Below are 20,045 nucleotides of genomic sequence, written 5' to 3'. Positions count from 1 at the left end.
GAGACCGCGCGTCCCCCGGAAGTGGCGGCCGTCGGGAGCCGCACGTGGGGCCGCTCCGCTGCCGCCGCCGCCGCCGCCGCCGCCGCCATGGGCCGGGCGCGCCGCCGGCACAACTGGAAGGCGCGGCTGCCGCAGGGCAGCGGGCAGCCCCCGCCCGCCGCCGAGCCGCCGGAGCTGCCGCTGGAGCTGGGAGGTGCGGCGGGGCCCGGCCTCTCTCCCTCCCTCTCTCTCCCTCTCTCTCCCTCTCCCTCCCTCTCTCTTTCCCCCCCTCCCCCGGCCGTTCGCTATCGCAAACTCGGGGTGCTGACGCCGCTAAAGTTGGCCGTAGAGTAGAGTTACTGTCGTGTACTGTATTTTCCTCATACTTTAATTGGAAGCATTAAAATTATTATTAAGAAGTGTGTCATAGCCTTGCGTTAACAGCGCTAGTAAAGCCGTTACGGCACTTCAGCAATTCTTTATTAAAGCCATTATTAAAAATAGGTTTAACTTTTGCGTTCTCAGATGCTACTTTCTTTAAAAAAGCACGCTTATTATACTACTTTTATGATTCAAACTTTAGTCATGAAGTTTTTTAGTATGAAAAACTACTAACGTGGGGGACGGAGGAGGCTGCAGGGTCGCTCCAAGACACGCTGTTTTTCTGGGCTGCTCCGCTGCCCCCGACCCTGGGGGAATTACGTAAAAAACCGGCAAATATTTCATAAGTGCTGTTGTATAAGTCAAGGAAAATTACCCTCACATGGGCTATAATAAGCACAGGGTTATCAGGTCCCCGGTTTCGTGGTCTTTTGCCCTTGCTGATGATGTGGGATTTTATTTTTCGGCTGGGGGTCGTGTTTGTTTAAAGCGGCTAAATGTAGCATGGTTTGTGCTAGACTGTAAGCAGCGTGCTGAAAATAATCCGCCTGGCACAGGTCAGTAATCAAACAAATATTTTCAGATGAAGCAACTCTGAAGGGAATCGATGGGAGTAATGCCCTGGTCCTGCCAGCAAAGAGAGCAAAGAAGAAAAAAGTAGCCTGTGTTGTGCAACAACAGAAGAAACCTCTAACCAAGAAACAGAAGAAAAACCTACAGAAAGTTTTAGAGCAGAAGGAAAAGAAAAATCAGGTACATTGCTGCTCGTTGGTGAAATGACAGAACTAACTGCATACCAGCACGCAGAAAAGTCGATGTTAAGAAGCATCTGCAGCGGTTTCCCTTGCGCTGTGGCTCTGGCAGTCCCCGGTACGCGACGCGATTGCGTTGCTGGTGCGAGGAACCAGAGGTGGGGTGACCGCGCCGCAGATGTGAGCTGTCCAGGGCTTCCCAAGGACGTGCAGGTGCCGAAGTTTAAGAGTTCATGTTACGACAGCATTAGCCATCCCTTTGCTGTCTGTTTTGGCAAAACCCATGGACTCTTGAGTGTAACTCTAGCGGGGAAAAGCGTTCCCCTGCCTCCCAGCGGATCGGACGTGTGGGAACACATCATTTCTTGGTTCTGGTTCGTGTTCTCTCTTTGACCCTGACTGAACAGATGCGTGTTGTGAAGTGCATCACTAGTGGAGTAAATGACATATTTTAGAAGCATTCTTAGAAATTGTATGAGCAGCTTTGTCCTGCTGAAAAATGCAAAGTGTGCTGCACCCCTAACTCTGCTACTGCCAGTGCTGCTGAAATATTTATTTCCAACTCTTGTGTATTTTCTGTAGGCAAATACAGCTTTTCTGTCTCTGTAAAAGCTTTCCATTTTCATTCAGAATTCCCGTTCATTTTAGTGTCTGAATAATGGCCTTGACAAATGAACTGTGTTTTTGGGGGTAGTTTGTAACTGCGGCTGTCTGAGCTCCTGCCAGCGCTATGTCCCACGTGAGGGAGTTGAAGGGAGGCTTCCATTGCCCCAGTCCTCGCTCCCACGTTTTAGTTCAAATCCATTTTCTTCGCTGTTGTTTGAAGGGCGCAGCTGAGCTTTTCATTGCAGCGATGAAGCGTCAACTCCACATTCCTCCTGTTTCTGCTCTAGTGCAGGGCTGAAATCTTCACAGGGGAGGGCCGGCCACGCAGCAGCAGGAACGCCCGTACAGCTTCACAGCAAGATTTGCCAGAGCACACCCTTTAAAACTCAAGCACAAATCTTGAGATTAAATTATGTCCTGGTAAAAATAAGCACTGATTTTGGTTGTTTTTCCCAAATAGCGAGCTGAGTTGCTGAGCAAGCTGAATGAGGTCCAGGCTTCTGAGGCAGAAATGAAACTTCTGTACACTACTTCCAAACTGGGGATTGGGGAGCGCATGTATCAGACTAAAAGGTAAAGCATTATTTGGAAAGAACCATTCTGGTTTATTGCTGTGCTTGAAAACTTGGCAGCCTTCATTGCTTTTTTTCTTTTTACTGCGTGCAGATTCTTCAGAATGGACTGATTTAAATAATTGTCTATTTTTATCTGATGATATGGTAGTTATTTTCTTGTTTAACTGACATTCCCTTGAGAGGATGTTAGTTAAAATAACTTGATCATCCCTGTCATAAGGGACGAGGTGGGTGATAATTATAGCCGCATTCTCTTACAAATAATGCTAAACTACATAATTGGTGGATAGACATTTACTTTTTTGGTGTATTGGAAAATATTGACATGTGGTTCTTAGTCACTAGATTTATCAAGAGCTGCATTTAGCAGAAGCTGAAATGAATTAAACTACGAACATGTCTTCCAAAGAAATGAATAAATATCAGTATAGAGCGTGCTTAGATACAAATCCAGCGATCAGGTCAGCTGAGGCTTTGTCTAGCAGAGTTTTGAAAACGGAGACCCTTGGAGAACTGGGTTAACCTCTCTGAGTAACCTCTTCTGGCGCTGCGCTACACCCCAGGTGTAGAAGTTTTTCCTGTTTGAGTTCAGGCTCAGGCGGTGACTTTTGATGACTTTTCTGGTCTGTGTGTGTCGTGGTTTAACCCCAGCCAGCAGCTAAGCACTGCGCAGCTGCTCGCTCACTCTCCCCACCCCAGTGGGGAGAGAATCGGGAGGGTAAAAGCAAGAAAACTCATGGGTTGAGACAAAAACAGTTTAATAATTTAAAAATAAAAAATAATGAAATGGAAAACAACGAGAGAGAGAGAGAAGTGAAACCCAGGGAAAAAACAAGTGATGCAGCTGCTCGCCAGCTGACACCCCGCCAGTCCCCAAGCCATGCTTGCTTCCCCCCGGGCCAACTCCCCGCACTTAATATACTGGGCATGAAGTCATGTGGTATGGAACATCCCTCTGGCCAGTTTGGATCAGCTGTCCTGGCTGGCCCCCTCCCTCCCGGCTTCTGGTGCACCCGGCAGAGCATGGGAGGCTGGAAAAGTCCTTGACTAGTGTAAGCGCTACTTAGCAACAGCTAAAACATCGGTGTGTTATCAACATTATTGTCATACTAAATCCAAAACACAGCACTGCACCAGCTACTAGAAAGAAAACTCTATCCCAGCTGAAACCAGGACAGTGGGGAGGGTGTGTCAGGCTTGAGGTCCTGGAGAACATTGGAACATAGCTCACATGTTGATGTTTTGTTCTAGGATCATACAGGAGCCAGTGGCTGCTGTACCTGAGAAGATCAGGAGTGTCAGTGGTGCAAACAAGAGAAGACACAGCTCAGATTCAGAATCGGAGTCTGAGGAAGAACCCAGTAGCTCTGAGGAGGTGAAGGAAGAGCAGAAACAAGAAACTGAAGAGTCCCCAGCCAGTGATTTGAATACTGCTGGAAAGCCAGAGGAGGGCGCGAAGAAGGCAGCGGCTAACCAGCAGCCGGCTGGTCCTGGTGCACCAGTTTGCCAGGCAGCCTCCAACAAACCGTCTTGCAAGCCTGCGGTTTTCGTCGCGGTGGACAGGTCTCCTGAGATTCAGGTGAGGATCTGTGACCAGTGAAGTGCTATTGAGGGGCTGGAGATCATGGTATCTTCCACCAGAGCAGGCCACTACAGACACTATAGCATTATCTTGTGCCTCGTGCTAATGCTGCGTGCAGCAGTGTGCACTTCGGCTCCTTGTCTGGCAAGCTGTACGTGTACGTTTCTGAGCTTTGAGCCTGTCTAATCTAGCAGAAGGAAAACTAGTTTTCTTTTAGGATATAAGCGTTTGTCTCTGGTTTTAAATATGTAATCTATTAGTAGTCTTTTATCCTTCTTCGCTGGAACATCTTGTGAAGTCACTTTTAGCTCTCCCTTGTGCTGTATCTTAGGCAGGATAGATCTATTCCGATTGCTGTAGGTAGGGCGTTCTGTAGAAATGGGAAAAGCTCTGCATGTGTCTGGACAGACAAAAAGGAGTTGTGAAATGAGTTTTTGCTTGAACTGCTTTATTAATAAGCTTGAGGGACTCTGAAGTTTTACAAGTTAGATTGCGGGGCTTGCCAGCTGCTTTCTGGGAAGCTGTTCTGATGACTCTAGTCCTTGGACGTGCCAGTGTGATAGTAGCTGGTTCAGAGCTTTTCAAGCTACAGAGCTTGAATTCCAGCAGAACTCCTTTTTGTGGGTTTTATAATGTGAGAAAGGTAACAGTTTTCAAACCTGGGAAAAAAAAAAAGAGAGTGAGGGGCAAAACAGCACAACTAAAGTATGTGGTTTATATTATTTAGGAAGCAAGACTAAAGCTTCCAATCCTTGCTGAAGAGCAAGTAATCATGGAAGCCATTAGCGAGAATCCCATTGTCATCATATGTGGAGAGACGGGAAGCGGTAAAACCACACAAGTACCTCAGTTCCTGTATGAAGCTGGCTACACCAGGTATGAGTCGTCTTTTATCTGCAGCAAATGTAATTAGAAGAGTTCACGCTGAGCTCAGTCGCTTCTGATTTTGTTTCTTTTCTTCTCATACGGCTGAACTGAACCTGTTCTTTTCTGTGCAGCGGTAGTGGCAATGTTGAATGGGCTTTTAAAAAATCTGAGGGGAATAAGACTGACTTGCAAAAGTCTCATCGTAAGCAGTGTTTTGAAACCTCTGAGGTGAAAGTTTTCTTCAAAGTCACCAGCTTGTTTTTCACAGAGGGGCTTTATTGCCTGCCCATCTCACATAGTTTAACCTCTGCTTACAGAGGTTTGTTTTCACCTTTGCAAGAAAATGTGCCTATTTCTTAAGAAGATCTTTGAAAGTAGCTGTGGCTTGTCTGGCGCTATTGGTGACATTTGTAAGCTTGGGCACCTCATAAGATGCTTCTTGGAAGCTGCATCAAGGTGCATCCAGCTTCTATGCTGCTGCCGCCCCAGGCTGAGTTTCTTCTGAGATGGACCCCACTCATTGCCAGGGCAGGTGTCCAGGGGGACTGGAGTTCGGTGAGCTGAAATTACAGAGACAACGTTTGGGGAAAAAATTCCCATGATACATGCATCTTCGGATCAATACACATGTAATAGAGGGGTAATCCCAAAGGTTCTTTTCTTCTTTTTCTTCTTATAACTAAGAGTGATACTGTGTGTGGGATGCTACTTAGTTTAGAACCATTGTGCAGAAATCCTGTTGTCATCTTTCTAAGTGTTTCTGTCTTTAAAACAAGCAACCAGACAACCTCTCCTATGCTTTCTGTCACCCCTTTAGTTCAAACGGTACTATTGGGATCACCGAGCCTCGGCGTGTGGCTGCCGTGTCCATGTCCCAGCGGGTTGCTAAGGAAATGAACTTGTCACACAGGTGAGGACTAAAAAAGCTGAGACCTTGACAGGAAGGTAACGCTGAGATGCTCTGTGTATGCGATAGACTGAAATCAAGACATGCACGTTGTCTGTTCAGTCTTTGGCAAAGAACTGTGGGAAAGTTACTTATAAACTCCTCTGTGGGGTTGTCTATAAAGAAAAAACACATGCAGTTTTGTTGCTACTAGTGCTTGTAAGTTACTTTTTAGACTGAGCTTTGTGGAGGCGGTGCGTGGGAAGTGGTCCTAGTTTGTCTCCATACGACAAAACGTCCCGTAACGGTGAAGTAATTAAAAGTGACATTGCTGTATATCCCAGCTTCCGGCATTTTGTGTGTGCTAGGCTCTGGGGAGCCGATGGGCTGCTTTTTGTCTTGTCTTGGCATCAAGTCCTAATTCAGTTAGGCTGAATGCTGCCTCCTGGTCCGAACATGAATTTTTTGTTTCTCCCAATGCTTTTTTCTTGTGGCTATCCTGGTGTTTCCTAACAGAGTGGTTTCTTATCAAATCCGATATGAAGGCAACGTTACAGATGAAACACAAATCAAATTCATGACAGATGGTGTGCTGCTGAAAGAAATTCAGAAGGTAAGTTGCTGTCCTCAGTGTTATAAAAAGGCAAGTGTTTTGTATAGCTAGGGAGAGAGGCCAGTTGCTTCATGTGGATTTGTTGCCAACCTTTCAAAACAAAATCTCTTTCAGCACCAGAGATGTATTTCTTCTTAACCCTTTATATTCCTGCCCAAGTCCTAAACGTTAGGTAACCTTGCTGTATAAAATGAGAGTGAGAAAGTCAGTCTTGGGAACTAGGCTGCTTCGTGTAGGGTAAATGCGCTAAACGCTGCTCAGATATGTGGGAGAGACTACAGCCGTGAGGATGGCAGGGTCAGAGTTTGTGTAGCCGTAGGTCATCTTCACTTAAAGATGGCCTCAGGTGAGGTTTCATGTGGTGAAATCGATCTCTCTTCTCAGGACTTCCTGCTTTCAAAGTACAGAGTCATTATTATTGATGAAGCCCATGAAAGGAGTATGTACACAGATATCTTGATAGGCCTCTTGTCTCGCATCGTGCCTCTTCGTCAAAAGGTAAGAGAAGCAGCATTTCTGTATTAGATGCAAAAATTAGTGTGCTGGGGAGAGGGATGTTAGACATGAAGAAGCTCTGTGTGAGGAGGGACTCTGTGATGTGGAAGTCAATGGAAATCTGAGGGAAACCATGGAATAACGCTCAGATAATGTGTTTGTCTTTCCATATAATCAAAGAAGCACAGAGCCTACAAAAAGGGGAAAAATAATACATATCAGTACTAACAGATAATTTTTCAGTTAATATTCAACTATTTTTAGACTTAAAATGCTGCAAGACGTACGTAAATAATTAAAATTAGCAGATGCTAAGAAAGCACGACGCTTACTGTTGCACTGGAATAAGCTGCCAACGGCAGTGCTTAGGAGGAGACGTTTCGGGGCTGACATGCTGAAGTGTTCCATCCTGAGTGATGCTGGGGGCTGGTGCTTGGCATTTGTTTCTGGTTTACTTAGAGATGTCAGAGAGATGAGAGAGAATGCAGTGGTTTAGAGGCAGGTCACGGTCAGCATCAGGATTGCCAGCATGGGTTTTTTTGTATTTTAAGACGTTGCGTTTGAAGCTGTGTGTATTTTCTGTCACTTTGCTGTGCTTTTGTTGGCTTAGATTTTGAGTGCTTTGGTGCCGAGACTTTTATCAATGTCCTGCTAATAGCGCTGGGTTGCGTGTAGCGTAACTGCCATATGCCTTTAGGCACAGAATAACATCCTTGTGTCCCTGCAGAAAGGACTGCCGCTGAAGCTGATCATCATGTCAGCTACCCTTCGCGTTGAAGACTTCACTGATAACAACAGGCTGTTTTCTGTCACGCCTCCTGTTATTCAGGTATCGTTCTCCTCACTGGGATCTGCGTCAGATGTAATGGCTGAAATACAGTGAGGGCTTCCTTTATAAAATGAACTAAAAAATAGGGACACTCTAATCTTTCCAGCTGCTGCTGAAATTGTTCAGATATCAATTTAAAAACAGTTATTTTGTTTAGACTATTTTTTCTTTTGGGACTTGGAATTTTTCTTTCCCCTTTTATCATGAAACTGCCCAGGCAGAACCTGATTATCTTGAAGGACGGGAAGTTACAGTTGGGAGAACTAGAAAGCCTCAATGGGAGTTGATGAGCTGAAAGAGAGAAAAGTTTTGGTGTCTAGCTTCGTTTTGCGGTGTTCAGGACAGACAACACTGCTAACTTCTGTGGGTCCAGTGTTTTGTAGGTTACCAAAAACAAGAGCTGAACAGAAATACAGGCTGAGCTTTTCTAGTCCTCCCATGAAAGCTGCAATGATTTTGCTGGAGTTACGACAGCAAACAAACCCTGGTTTGTGTTTCCTCTCTAGGTAGATGCAAGGCAATTCCCTGTAACTGTTCACTTTAACAAGAAAACCCCCCTGGACGACTACAGTGGGGAGTGCTTCAGGAAGGTCTGTAAAATCCATCGAATGTTGCCCTCAGGTAAGGTCACTGCTGAGAACTTCTCAAATTCTTTACACTTAACACATCTAAAGTTTTCTGGGTTGTTTTGTTGCTTTTAGTTTTGTAAGTTAAACACAGGATTGCAATGATGTGTTGTGTACTTCTACTTAGGTTTTTCTTGTGAAAATTACCCTGCAATTAAATCAGCATTGGGAGTAGTAGAAGACAGATGCAGTCAAATACCCTGCTCCTCCTTGTTACTTCACAGTGTATTTGACCTGTCTTTTTCCAAGAATGAGAGCTGAAGCTTTGCAAGGTGACATACCTGTGCTGAGGTTGAGAGTAATTTCTTCTCTTGCAGGTGGGATTTTGGTGTTTTTAACAGGCCAGGCAGAAGTTCACTCTCTCTGCAGAAGGCTAAGGAAAGCCTTTCCGTTCCAAAAAACCATGACAGCAGGTAATGCTATAGAATAAAAGACACTTAAACTTTGAATTTATCCCACTGAGAAGTGAGCTTGCTTTGCACGTAAAAATAAGGGTTCTTATTTACAAAAAAAAAAAAAAAAAACCAAAAACAAGGGTTGGGAAAAGAGCTCATTGTGGATGATTCTGATGACCGATTAAGTTTGTACTGTTTTGAGTTTGGGGAAGAGGTTTAAGTGTGTGATGCCTTCCAGTTCCCCAGAATCCACTGCATTTTCTTCACTTTGTTGGTTGTGAATTAAAGTGGAAATGCTGCTGCTTGTCGGAGACTTATTTTCAAGATAGTGGAATTTCTCAATATGACTTTAGAAAGTTAAATTCTAATATAGCTCAGCTAGTCTTGCCTAAACCTCAAGGTGTACAGTTGCTGTGTGTGCTGCTGTTGATCCTCTGTGTGGTTCCTAAAAGGAATGATAACATTAAACTTGTGTGCCATCCCCGTCCCCTCTGCCTTCAACGTGACTCTTTGCTTCTTTCATACTGTGATGCTTTTTTGAATCCTTCAAAAGATGGGAGTGGGACCAGACTCTCCCCACTACCTTTTCCAAGAGGAAAGCATTCTCAGCTAACAGTAATTCCACTGGCTGTTTTTGTAGGAGGAGATGATGACAAAGAAGAATCAGCGGAAGAAATCAGAAAATTTAAGAAATCAAGGAAGCGGAAGAAAGTGACGGTAATGTGTGGTGGCTAGAATTCCTCCAAGAGACAGGAGGGAGCAGGTACCTCCCTGCAGAACAGCCCTTGTGTGTAGCTGTGTTTCTCACTGGCCTGTTTAGATTTGCGTGAAGCTTTGTAGCCTACATATGTCCTCGTCAGGAAATCCAGTAATACCTCCTACACTGATAACTGCTGCATTATGAGCAGCAGAGTGCTGAAGTGTGTCTCTAATTTCGGTTCAGTACTGCACATCAAAACTTTAATGGAAGGAGTTCCAGACTCGCTGGCTCCAGGGCTGCTTCTCATCTCGCTGCTTGTTACCCAAAGTGGGACAGATGCATCTGTGACGAAGGGTAGCGTTTGGCTTCCACCCAAGCCCTACATGTGCTTTGTTAGCAGGAGATCTTGATCTTATAGATATACCGTCCGCTTACATTTTTTTACATTACATTACCAATTACATGTATTGGTAGCTGAAGGGGCCTGAATTAAAGAAATTTTACCCTTTACCACTGTCCTCCAAGGGAAGAAGCTTGGCTTGTCTCAAAACGATGTTTAAAATCCTTGTGTTACTCCCCCCTGACTCTCATAGTTACCAAATGCTGAAGCTCAGACTTGAAATACAGATGAAATCTCTCAATCCCTCTGTCACCTTCAGGTCAACAAACATTTGGAGTAACTGCTCAGCTTTGCTTTCAAAGCAATAAGAAGTGCTGTTTGTGTGTCCCCTTTAATGCTTGCTGGTGATCTTCCCTGTCTCTCTCAGACACTCCCCAAAATTGATCTGGACAATTACTCTGTTGTACCAGTGGATGAAGGAGATGAAGACAGAGATGCTGAAACTGACGATGATATTGCAGGGTCTGATATCGACCTCGATTTAGGAGACGGAGACTCAGAAGAAGGTTTGGCACTTTAAGAAATAAAGATCCCCTATCTTCTGTCACCTGTGAAATGTGTGACACAAGCTTGTTGTCCTTTGCTAGACTGGTGTGATAGCACGTCAGACCTGTGTCATGGAAAAGCTGTTCAGATTTTACAGCTTCAGCTTTGTACCAAATACTTCACTGGTTCTAAATGAAGTGGTGTTTGTGAAGACATTGTTGGGGCCAAGCCTGGGAGTTGGCTTACCATGTATTTAAGAATATTTTTTTTGTTTCTTTACAGATGAGAAGTCTGGTTCGTCCCTTCCCCTGTATGTGCTCCCCCTCTATTCTTTACTAGCACCAGAGAAACAAGCAAAGGTAAAGGATTTATTGTCACAATGAGTAAATAATCCTTATAGATGTGTGTGATCATTGTCTAAAGTCACATGTGCTGCGTCAGTTAAAATTTCCATCTTGGACTATCCATCAGTGGGCAAACTTGAATGTCCCAGTGGGCAATTCGGGATGGGATCGGAGCGGGCCTTGCTTGGGCTGGGATCTTCCTAATGTCCCAGATCAGCAAGCTGGGAGAGATGAAAAGTGACGGTCCTGCAATGTGCTAAATTTAGTCATGACCACAAGGATCTCACTGTCAGCAAGGAGCTCCTACAAATTCTTGCGTTGCCTCTTGGGCGTCAGGGGTGGCAGCAGTTTGTCTAAATATGACTCGACACTGGTGTCTCTTCCTGGAGCCCCTGTGGATATGTCAGAGGGATTAACTGAGCTGGACAGAGAGCTCCAGAGCTGGAAAGAGTTGTCTTTGGTCTCACTCTTAGGTTTCAGCTGCAATGCCATATACGTTGCCATCCCTTTGCAACCCATGCAAGTTGACTGCCTGTCCTTTTTCTGTTGTTGGCAATGCATTTCACGTGCCCATCTGTTTCCTGCAGGTGTTCAGAGCTCCTCCTCCTGGCACGAGACTGTGTGTTGTAGCCACCAACGTGGCTGAAACGTCGCTTACCATCCCGGGCATCAAATATGTGGTTGACTGTGGAAAGGTCAAGAAACGTTTCTACGACAAAATTACTGGGGTTTCATCTTTCAGAGTCACCTGGATATCTCAGGCTTCAGCTAACCAGCGGGCAGGTCGGGCTGGCCGGACGGAACCAGGGCACTGCTACAGGTTAGCTACCTGCCCTGGAGAGGGCTAGGAGGAACAGAAAGCCCAATGAGTGTCAGTGTAAATTTGACAGCTTCCCTCGTCCTGCTGCCCCTTTCACAAAGACCTGATGGTGACTGAAACGTTTTGGTTTTGTCTGCTCTTCGTCCAAATAGGAGAGGTGAAGCCAAACATGAACTGTCACTGATGATATTGGTTTGAAAGTTTGGCTTCTCAGGGGCCTTTCTCTTCCTGAACACCCTTATCTTGGTGGCTAGATTAGCATGGATTGCACTACAAGCCAAATCAACGTTTTGTGAATAAGTCATATGCCCCAACCGTATAAATAATTACATGGTTATGTAAATAGTACTCACAACTGCCTTTTTTTTTAAATCTCTTGCCAATTTTTCATGCATATCTTCTGAGTTAAGATTTCTTTTAAGTCTCTAAGCAGCACTTCTGGTCCACTAGGTTATACTCATCAGCAGTCTTCATGGACTTTGAGAAATTTTCTGCTCCAGAAATAACAAAGCGACCAGTAGAAGACTTGATTCTGCAAATGAAGGCATTAAATATAGAAAAGGTGAGGGGTAAACTGGCTTTGTACTACAGCGCTCGTTAAAGTGGTTGCCCGTAGGAGCCAGAAACAAACACAGATGCCTTTTATCGTCATTGCTTGAGGCTGTGCCTTGCGTTAGAAATTAGAATCCTGGGACTTGATTTTGGTTCTGCAAATTGCAGAAGCTGCTATGAATTCCACCAGGCCTTAACAGACATGTTTGTTTGGGTAATACGAGCTTTCTTACATTTTTAGTAGTGAAAAACCGCTGTCCAAAGAGTGGTTGTGTTTTGGAGGTACTTTAGCGCTTGCAGAAAGCACAATGCTTGGAGCGTAAAGCAGCCTGCCCTAGGCGGTGGCTGGATTCAGTGGCAGCTAAGGGTGACGCTGGTATTCCTGTTTCCTAATGTTCTTGTTCTAAGCATTTCCTCCCATTATATGTCCTTTCCTCTCACTCCTGGAAGACATCCTAAATGTTTTCCTTTGTTATATGTAACCAAAGAAGAGGGTTTCACTCCCTTGCAGGACTTCTCACAGTGTTCAGACTCTGTTTTTCAGCGGGAGCCGTGTCAGTGATGTACTGAGAGGCATTTTCTCTTGGTGTCTGTAGGTAATCAACTTCCCGTTCCCAACGCCACCTGCAACAGAAGCACTTGCAGCAGCTGAGGAGCTGCTGATAGCCCTCGGTGCCTTGAAGGAACCCCCTATGACGGGAAGGTAATGTCTGTGGTCCCCCACAAATTTCCTCTCGGCCCCAGTTATCGAGGCAGTGGACACTGCTGTGCTCCCACCTGCTTTTCCATCTCAGCCCTCGCATCTGAGAGTGAGCTTTTATACAGAGCCTGGCATCATTTTAACAGTCTCTGGTTCACTTGTTTTACTGGCCCTGGGTGTGTTTGGGCAGGGAAGGTCTGTGCTATGAGTGTGCCATGCAGGGCAGGCGGGAGCTGCATGAGGAAGATGAGTCTTTCCCCCAGCCTTTGGGACCAGCACATAACAAAATCTGAGAAAATGCATCAAATTAATTGGGCTGCCAAAACCAGAAACACAAACTTGTTCTAATGCAGAATTTACTTCATTACATGACTTTTCCTCCCCCAGGCTGAAGCAGCAGCTGGCAGCAAAGCTGAGTTGCCCTATTAGTCCCCTGGGCAGAATAATGGCCACTTTTCCTGTAGCGCCCCGCTATGCGAAGATGTTGGCATTAAGCAGGCAGCACGACTGCCTGCCATACACCATTACCATAGTGTCTGCAATGACCGTCCGGGAGCTCTTTGAGGAGTTTGACAGGTGAGTGAGTTAGCCTGACAACCTATTTACGGGTACATCACCTTGTCACAGCTGATGCCTCTCTTACACTGAGGCCCCTCTGCATGTAAGCACAATACTCATTTGTGCTGTTTTATTTTCTTTTAGGCCAGCAGTAAGTGAGGAGGAGACAGCGAAACTGAAGGGGAAGAAAGCAAGACTTCTACAGATGCAAAGGATTTGGGCTGGGCAGGGGCCAATGCAAAAGTTAGGAGACCTCATGGTGATGTTAGGTATTGCAGACAGCGGTTTCCCTGTACAGTTAACTTCTGTTCTCCCCTCTGTCACTCTGAGCTGTCAGCTTGATAAAACCAAAGGCATCCTTGTGCTGTAGGACTAAGTCCAGCAGTATATTTTCTAGGCTGTTTTCTGGGCAGCCTGCCAGGCTAATGATGAGCAGGAACTGTGATATTCATGCGTTGACCACGACAGTGCTGTCCCACAGTTGGTTTAATTAGGAGAACTCATCAGGTGAGTTATTTTCTCCACCTGCCTGTTCACTTCCAGGAGCAGTGGGGGCCTGTGAATATGCCGGGTGTACCCGTAAATTCTGTGAAGAAAATGGGCTCAGATACAAAGCCATGCTGGAAATAAGGCGCTTGAGGGGGCAGCTGACGACAGCAGGTGAGTGAGTTTTTGAGAGGAATTGCTGTGTTTATTCTTTCCAGGGTGGTGGGAAGGTTACAACTCACCTGGGTGGTTTGTTTTAACCTTTTTTTTTTTTTAAAATTGAATCTTAACTCACTGTTTTTTCCCCACAGTGAACTCAGTCTGCACTGATGTTGGCCTCTATGTTGATCCAAAGATGAAGCCCCCAACAGAAGCTCAAGCAACTTACTTGAGACAGATTGTGCTGGCAGGGCTGGGGGATCACGTTGCCCGAAGGGTTCAGGCAGAAGAGCTTCTGGATGACAAGTGGAAAAATGCCTACAAGGTAAACAGCTTGATTTGACCACATTCTTCTTTCCTGTGTGGCAGAAAGACACTCCTGTGCAAAGCCTGGGCTTTGGGCGGGGTACGGTGTTGGGGCTGCGCATACTGGCTTTTGTAGCTTCTCTCCAAAGAGGTTAAGTTTCCAGTGTTGCAATTTCCCAGCCCTCACGTAGGAATTGTTATAAAAGAGCTAAGAATCAGCATTAGTCCATCTTGCAAAGTGCTTGGTGTCTCCAGAGAAGGTGAAGCAGAAAATGGTGGTGTTATTAAAAACCTCCATCACTTAAGGAAACCATATAAATGTACATCTGAGGGAGACTGAAATTAGATGCAATCAAGAAATTGGATTGCCAGTAACTCATCTTACCTCTGTTTCCATCCCCTGCTTTCTTAAAGACTGCTCTTCTTGACGACCCAGTGTTTATCCATCCAAGCTCAGTCCTCTTCAAAGAACTCCCAGAGTTTGTGGTGTATCAAGAAATTGTTGAGACTACAAAACTGTATATGAAAGGTAAGACTGCTACGGTCCCTACGTGCTCTGCAGGATGGTGAGGAGTTCAGAAATGCATTAGCAGAATGTTTCCCTTGCTGCAGTGACTGAGTGCTCTCCTTACGGGGGGTTGTGCCTCCCGCAGTTTGGATCCTTATAGTTTCTAGATCTGGACCGGGGTGAAAATTGTCTGGATTTATTCTTTCTCTAACAGAATGGGCTAGAGCAAAGCTCAGCTTCTGAAATAGCTGCTCTGCACCACCCCTGTCAGCAATATTTACCTATTGCTGATCTCCAAACAAATCTGTACAGTTGAATTACAAAATGAGGTACAAGTAAATCTGTGGAGACGAGATCCTGACCGTGGGCATTACTCGCAGGACTGCTAACAAGCGGCAGCTGCTGGCAGCAAGCCTGCAGTCAGGTGTGTGTTTTCCCATCCTAAGGTGTGTCCGCAGTTGAACCTGAGTGGATTCCTGCCCTGCTGCCACCGTACTGCCACTTTGGGAAGCCTCTGGAAAATCCTCCTCCGTCTTACTGCCCCGAAACAGGCCGAATTCGATGTCACAGGCCAAGTGTCTTTCGTAAGTGTCTTGAAAAGTGTCACAGTTTTGTCCGAGAGCTGCTCTGTAGATACTGTAATGGTGCTTTTAACCAGGCTGTCAGCAGACCCAAAATGTCAAGCTCAGCTTGGACTGTTCATAGCGCCTAACAGCAGTAGCTCTGTGGGATTCGTAGCATTGAAATATCAGCATCTTCCCACTGGTGTGACCATGTTATGCCCATCTGCTCCCCCTGTTAAGGAGCAAGGCTGGCTGGGTGGTTGGTGGCAGAATCCTCTCCACTTCTGTTAGCACCTGTGTTGGCACGTCTTCCTTGGAAATTTACCCTCCTCTTCAAGCATTTAGGAGTCTCGGTGTGATCCTTCTTTCCAGATCGAGTTAGCTGGCAGCTCCCTGCTGTGGAAGTTGATTACCCAGAAGGTATTGATCGCTACAAATACTTTGCCAGGTTCCTGCTTGAAGGAAAGGTAAGCGTGCTTCACCTGCGTTACTTCCTTGACATTAGCTGTAAGTTTTTAGCCCAGTTTCTGGAGGTGAGCCTTGTGGCTTCTTTCTTTGTGTGTGGGCACGTTCCTCATAACTTGCTGATGGCTGGAGGAGTTCGCTGCAGTTGGTGGGGTGGGGAAGAAATCTTTAAAATACAAAAATGGCATGAATATCAGTACTTGGGTGAAAGAGACCACCAGTTTTAAGTCCTGGTTTTGCAAAGGAAAAAAGCTATAGCTCATGTCGTCGTCCATTTGGAGACACGAGTCATGTAGCAAGCCAGTCAGGACAAGACTGGTATGGAGACATGGGTGGGAGAGAGATGGTAATACAGGATATGGGAGGGAACCCTGTAGCTATTCAAGTTTATGGATCGTTGCCTCCACAGAACAATTAATTCACCTTGTTCATTATATATTTGTTATAAAAAATCTTCCAGGTCATTGAAAAGTTGAGTTCTTATAGCCGGTGTCTGCTGTCCAGTCCTCTCATAATGCTGAAGACATGGTCCAAGTAAGTTGTTAAAAACAAACTTAAGTTCGTCTCCACCGAATGCTTTTAACTTCCTTTAAAAAAAAGTGAAAATTAAAAAAAAAAAATCAGTGCTGGGAAGGGTGTTTTAGATAGTGATCTAGGCTGTAGCTGCAGGGAGAGTAAAATGAGTTTTCTTACCAAGAAAAATTGTGTCTCAAAGAATTGGGCTATTGTAAGGGCAGTATGGAAGCACGGAGCAGCCCGCTGGCCACACTGACCTCTGCGGGCTGCTTCATACACATGAACTGCTCACTTGGGTAAGAAACTGTCAGGTGAGTGCTCTTGCTTTCCTTGCTTTTCTTTGCAGTTTGGCCAATTACACTGCCTTTAATTCTTTTCAAAAACACATTTCCAACAGACCATGTTTTTGTTGTGGTTTTGCTTACGTTTAGGGGACTGTCAGCTATTGCTTGCCTTGCTGTCCCCCGCCGATGTCCGCTCTCGTTCACCAAAATAACCTTTCTCTGAATTTTCTGTGAGTTTTCATGGAGTTGATAGATGCAAGGATTTTGAAAGACTTGGTTAAAAGTGACCAATATCGCAAATTGTTATCTGAGGGTCCCACAACTACAAAGTATTTTCCTTCTTTACTCAGTTCAGAGTTCAGCATGGGACCTGTGGATGCCTTTTTGCTTTGCTGCGTGCTATGCAGCTCCATCGCAGACAGCTTCATGCTGTCAGCAACAAGAGCAACCTGTTACATCTTCTAACAACAAAAAGCTGTGGTGGGGGGAACAAACAACTACTAGTGAACTTTCTTGATCTAATGACGTGTCTCTGTATCCAGAGGTCATGTATTTCTACGTCTATATTTAGCCTTTTAAAAATATTAAGAGTATGAATTTGGAAAGGTGAGCTGAACGCTGTAACGCTTTGATAAACTGGGCTGATGAACATTGTTTTATCGCACCATTTTTTTTTTGACCATTTTAGACTTCAGCCCAGGACAGAATCCCTCCTGCAGGCTCTAGTTGCTGAAAATTGTGATAACCGCGATGCTTTACTGGCTGCATGGGAGAAAAATCCTAAATGTAAGTGTCCTGCTTGCTTAATTATTAGTCATGTCAATGTAGACTCTGTTATACCTCAAGCAAAGCTGGCATTTTGCATTACAATTTAAGAAATTGACAGTTCCACTTCGTACGCTCCAAATATTTGCTGTTTTCTTACCAGGAACAATAATGCTCTGTGTTTGGTTCTTGTGGAGAGCTGGAGTTTCCTGTACTATAGAAAGCAACATTTCTTGATATTTTAAGATATTTTTTTTCTTTAGTTCTAACCACAGTTAGAATGTTTGGTTTGGGCTTTAGAAAAACTAGACTAGGATGGTACCGTCAGTGGATAGAGGCAAAATTCTTTGCCAGGTAAAATGGATTTTGTTCAATATTAGGGTACCGGAGTATGTGAGTTCTTTCATAGAAGCAGCAGTAAAGATAAAAAAAAAAGAACTAAAGTTCCTCCAAATGGATTTGCAGTGATGGCTTCCACCCAGACTTGATACTTTTATATCTGCATGCAGATGTCTGAGCTTGGACACTGTCCTAGGGGTGGAAGGTTGGTTCTTGCAGTCAGCAGGAGAGGTGTCTCCGTTCCCCAGCTGGCCTGTGAGCACGCGATGCACAGGACCTTGTCTTCCCAGCAAAACCACTCCAGTCCCTGGCTTCCGTAGCCCTCTAATCGCTCCTCTCTTTCCTTCCAGACTTGCTCACAGCCTATTGTCAGTGGATCCCTGAAGCGATGCATGATGATCTAGCCCAGAAGTGGCCGCCAGTAACGCTGTGAAGTGCCTGACTAGTTCTTGGGGGACTCCTTTTCTCCAAGATGTTTGAGAGCTTGGATTTCCTTGGAAATCTGATGACACAGGTGGACTTGCTAACTGTTAGCGATACCTTTTTGTAAGTGAAGTGGGTGTTACTCTGGTTTTCTGGGAAGCCCTCTGTGTTCTCAGAAGCCCTACCAGCTGTTTTGCTGGTATTTTGTAATATTAATTGGATAATTTTATCCATTGTATTTTACAGATTGTTTTTTTAAGTTTCTCTTTGGACTATATTAGTCATATGGACTATAATAAATATGTATAGTTCTAGGTTTGGATGGGAGAAATGTCTTCTATGTGGGACGCTGCAATAAGCAGAACTTCAGACCTTTGTGGACCCTTTCTCATGCATGACAGCAGGTCCAAATACAGACTGAACCTTTGGTCCTCGTGGTGGGTTGACCCTGGCTAGAGGAGCAGCTGAAGTCACTTTGTTTGTTCAGCTGGAGCAGAGGAGGCTGAGGGCAGCCCTCATGGCGCTCTGCAGCTTCCTCCCAAGGGCAGGAGGAGGGGCAGGGCTGGTCTCTGCTCTCTGGTGACCGATGACAGGGCCCGAGGGAATGGCAGGGAGATGTGCCAGGGGAGGGTTAGGCTGGGCATTAGGGAAAGGTTACTCACCCAGAGGGTGGTGGAGCCCTGGCACAGGCTCTCCAGGGAGGCATCACGGCACCAGCCTGGCGATATTCCAGAAGCACTTGGACAAGGCCCTCAGAGACACGGTGTGAATTTGGGGTGTCCTGTGCAGGGACAGGAGCTGGGCTCGATGGTCCTTGCAGGTCCCTTCTAGCTCAGGGCATTCTGTGATTCTATCACCTTTCTGCACCAAAAAGTCCTCCTTTTGGGTAGGTAAATATTGTTTTATATCCCTGGTGTGATCTGAAGTTGCCTGCCCTTTCTGGTGCAGTCACAGCCGAAGGCCCGCCTGCAACAGGGAGCTGGAATTCCCAGCGAGGGCGATGCTGGGGAGCCAAGAGCTAAACGTCCCCCTGCCTGCACTTCAGGGGCCAAGGGAAAGAGCAGCTTGCAAAGCTCAGCCCGGAGAGCCTCCTGCACTGGCAGGAGGGAATATGAAACTTATTGTTAGAAGTTGCCTAACTTCTTTGTGTGGCAGAAAGAAATTGGCTGGGCGAGGGGCAGAGATGTTGCTGGTGCTTGACTCAACACCCAGAAATTCTTTTCCCTTCTGAGGCTGTTCCTAGAGCTGATGTTAGAAGCTATTTAGGAGCTCCTGGAAACAATCCTCTGACAAAGCGAATCGTTTCAGCTGATTAAGAACCTGATGTGAAAGCCTCAGGTAGTACTTCACAACTTAAACAACTTTCTGGGGCATTTGGGAGAGAAACAGTTTTAAAGACACAGCTGCTGGAGTTATATTTTCTGTGTTGGAGGGCAAGATGGAGGCAGAGATCTGGGAGGATACAGCTGTCATTACTGTGGGCTCCTCTCCCTGCGCCGTGGTGCTTTATCCTGCTGGTCGTGGTGAACATGAAACCGGGCAGAGGGGACTGCAGGGGGGCTCAGGCCTCACGGCTGTTGCCAGCAGCTCGGAGCCGCTCGTTCCCTGTCCCTCCAGCAGGACGGGAAGTGCAAAAGTGAGAAAACTCGTGGGTTGAGACAAAGATAGTTTAATTACTGAAGGGAAGAAGAAGAAAACACAGCAGCATGTGGGCTGCTATGAAGAAATCCACTCCAGCCCAGCCAGACCCAGCACAGTTCTAACATTTCTTTTCCTGCTTCTCTAGGAGCTTGCCATGAGTTCAGAGTATCAATCAGTCTTGCTTTCAGTAATCTTTTCCTTTCAAATCTCTCCTCATACCTGGGTTGGGGTTGCAAGCACTTGGATCTCATGGTGCCTTTCCTCTGCCGCATGGTTTGCCAGTACTCTTCTGTATAGCCTGGCGCCTCTGAGACACCCTGAGTTTCATGGGCTGGGGCACTTTTGGGAATGCAGCAGTTTTTAGGAAATGGGGCAGATTTTAACCATGCTGTCTGCTCATTTTGTAGCACGGAATTGCAGTAGTCCCAGAAGAAAATGCACAGC

At 45.7% G+C, this 20,045-nt stretch overlaps 1 protein-coding gene across 1 annotated transcript; it reads left to right on the top strand.

Annotated features, from left to right (window-relative positions):
• Positions 1 to 3: 3 nt before the first annotated feature.
• On the top strand, positions 4 to 18,274 carry DHX37 (DEAH-box helicase 37). The gene is made up of 27 exons (XM_075109929.1): positions 4 to 193; positions 944 to 1,113; positions 2,179 to 2,291; positions 3,545 to 3,872; positions 4,603 to 4,751; positions 5,560 to 5,652; positions 6,145 to 6,241; positions 6,626 to 6,739; positions 7,464 to 7,565; positions 8,072 to 8,186; positions 8,509 to 8,604; positions 9,227 to 9,303; positions 10,054 to 10,192; positions 10,455 to 10,531; positions 11,104 to 11,336; positions 11,787 to 11,898; positions 12,485 to 12,591; positions 12,976 to 13,164; positions 13,291 to 13,415; positions 13,690 to 13,806; positions 13,944 to 14,116; positions 14,512 to 14,626; positions 15,052 to 15,189; positions 15,541 to 15,635; positions 16,094 to 16,167; positions 17,122 to 17,219; positions 17,888 to 18,274. Exons 1-27 carry the CDS (start codon positions 88 to 90, stop codon positions 17,968 to 17,970), a joined length of 3,435 nt encoding a protein of 1,144 aa, XP_074966030.1. The 5' UTR covers positions 4 to 87; the 3' UTR covers positions 17,971 to 18,274.
• The last annotated feature ends 1,771 nt before the right edge of the window (positions 18,275 to 20,045 follow it).

This window comes from Phalacrocorax aristotelis, chromosome 15, assembly GCF_949628215.1.
Source record: "Phalacrocorax aristotelis chromosome 15, bGulAri2.1, whole genome shotgun sequence".
Classification (NCBI taxonomy): domain Eukaryota; kingdom Metazoa; phylum Chordata; class Aves; order Suliformes; family Phalacrocoracidae; genus Phalacrocorax; species Phalacrocorax aristotelis.
The sequence above is the reverse complement of the archived record's forward strand: the minus strand, read 5'-3'. Positions and strand labels throughout refer to the sequence as shown.

Bases quoted from the DNA above. Each gene is read 5' to 3' on its own strand.
- DHX37 (XM_075109929.1), top strand. From the start codon at position 88: ATGGGCCGGGCGCGCCGCCGGCACAACTGGAAGGCGCGGCTGCCGCAG. The intron at 2,292-3,544 runs GTAAAGCATTAT...GTTTTGTTCTAG, and splicing joins CGCATGTATCAGACTAAAAG to GATCATACAGGAGCCAGTGG. The intron at 14,117-14,511 runs GTAAACAGCTTG...GCTTTCTTAAAG, and splicing joins AGTGGAAAAATGCCTACAAG to ACTGCTCTTCTTGACGACCC.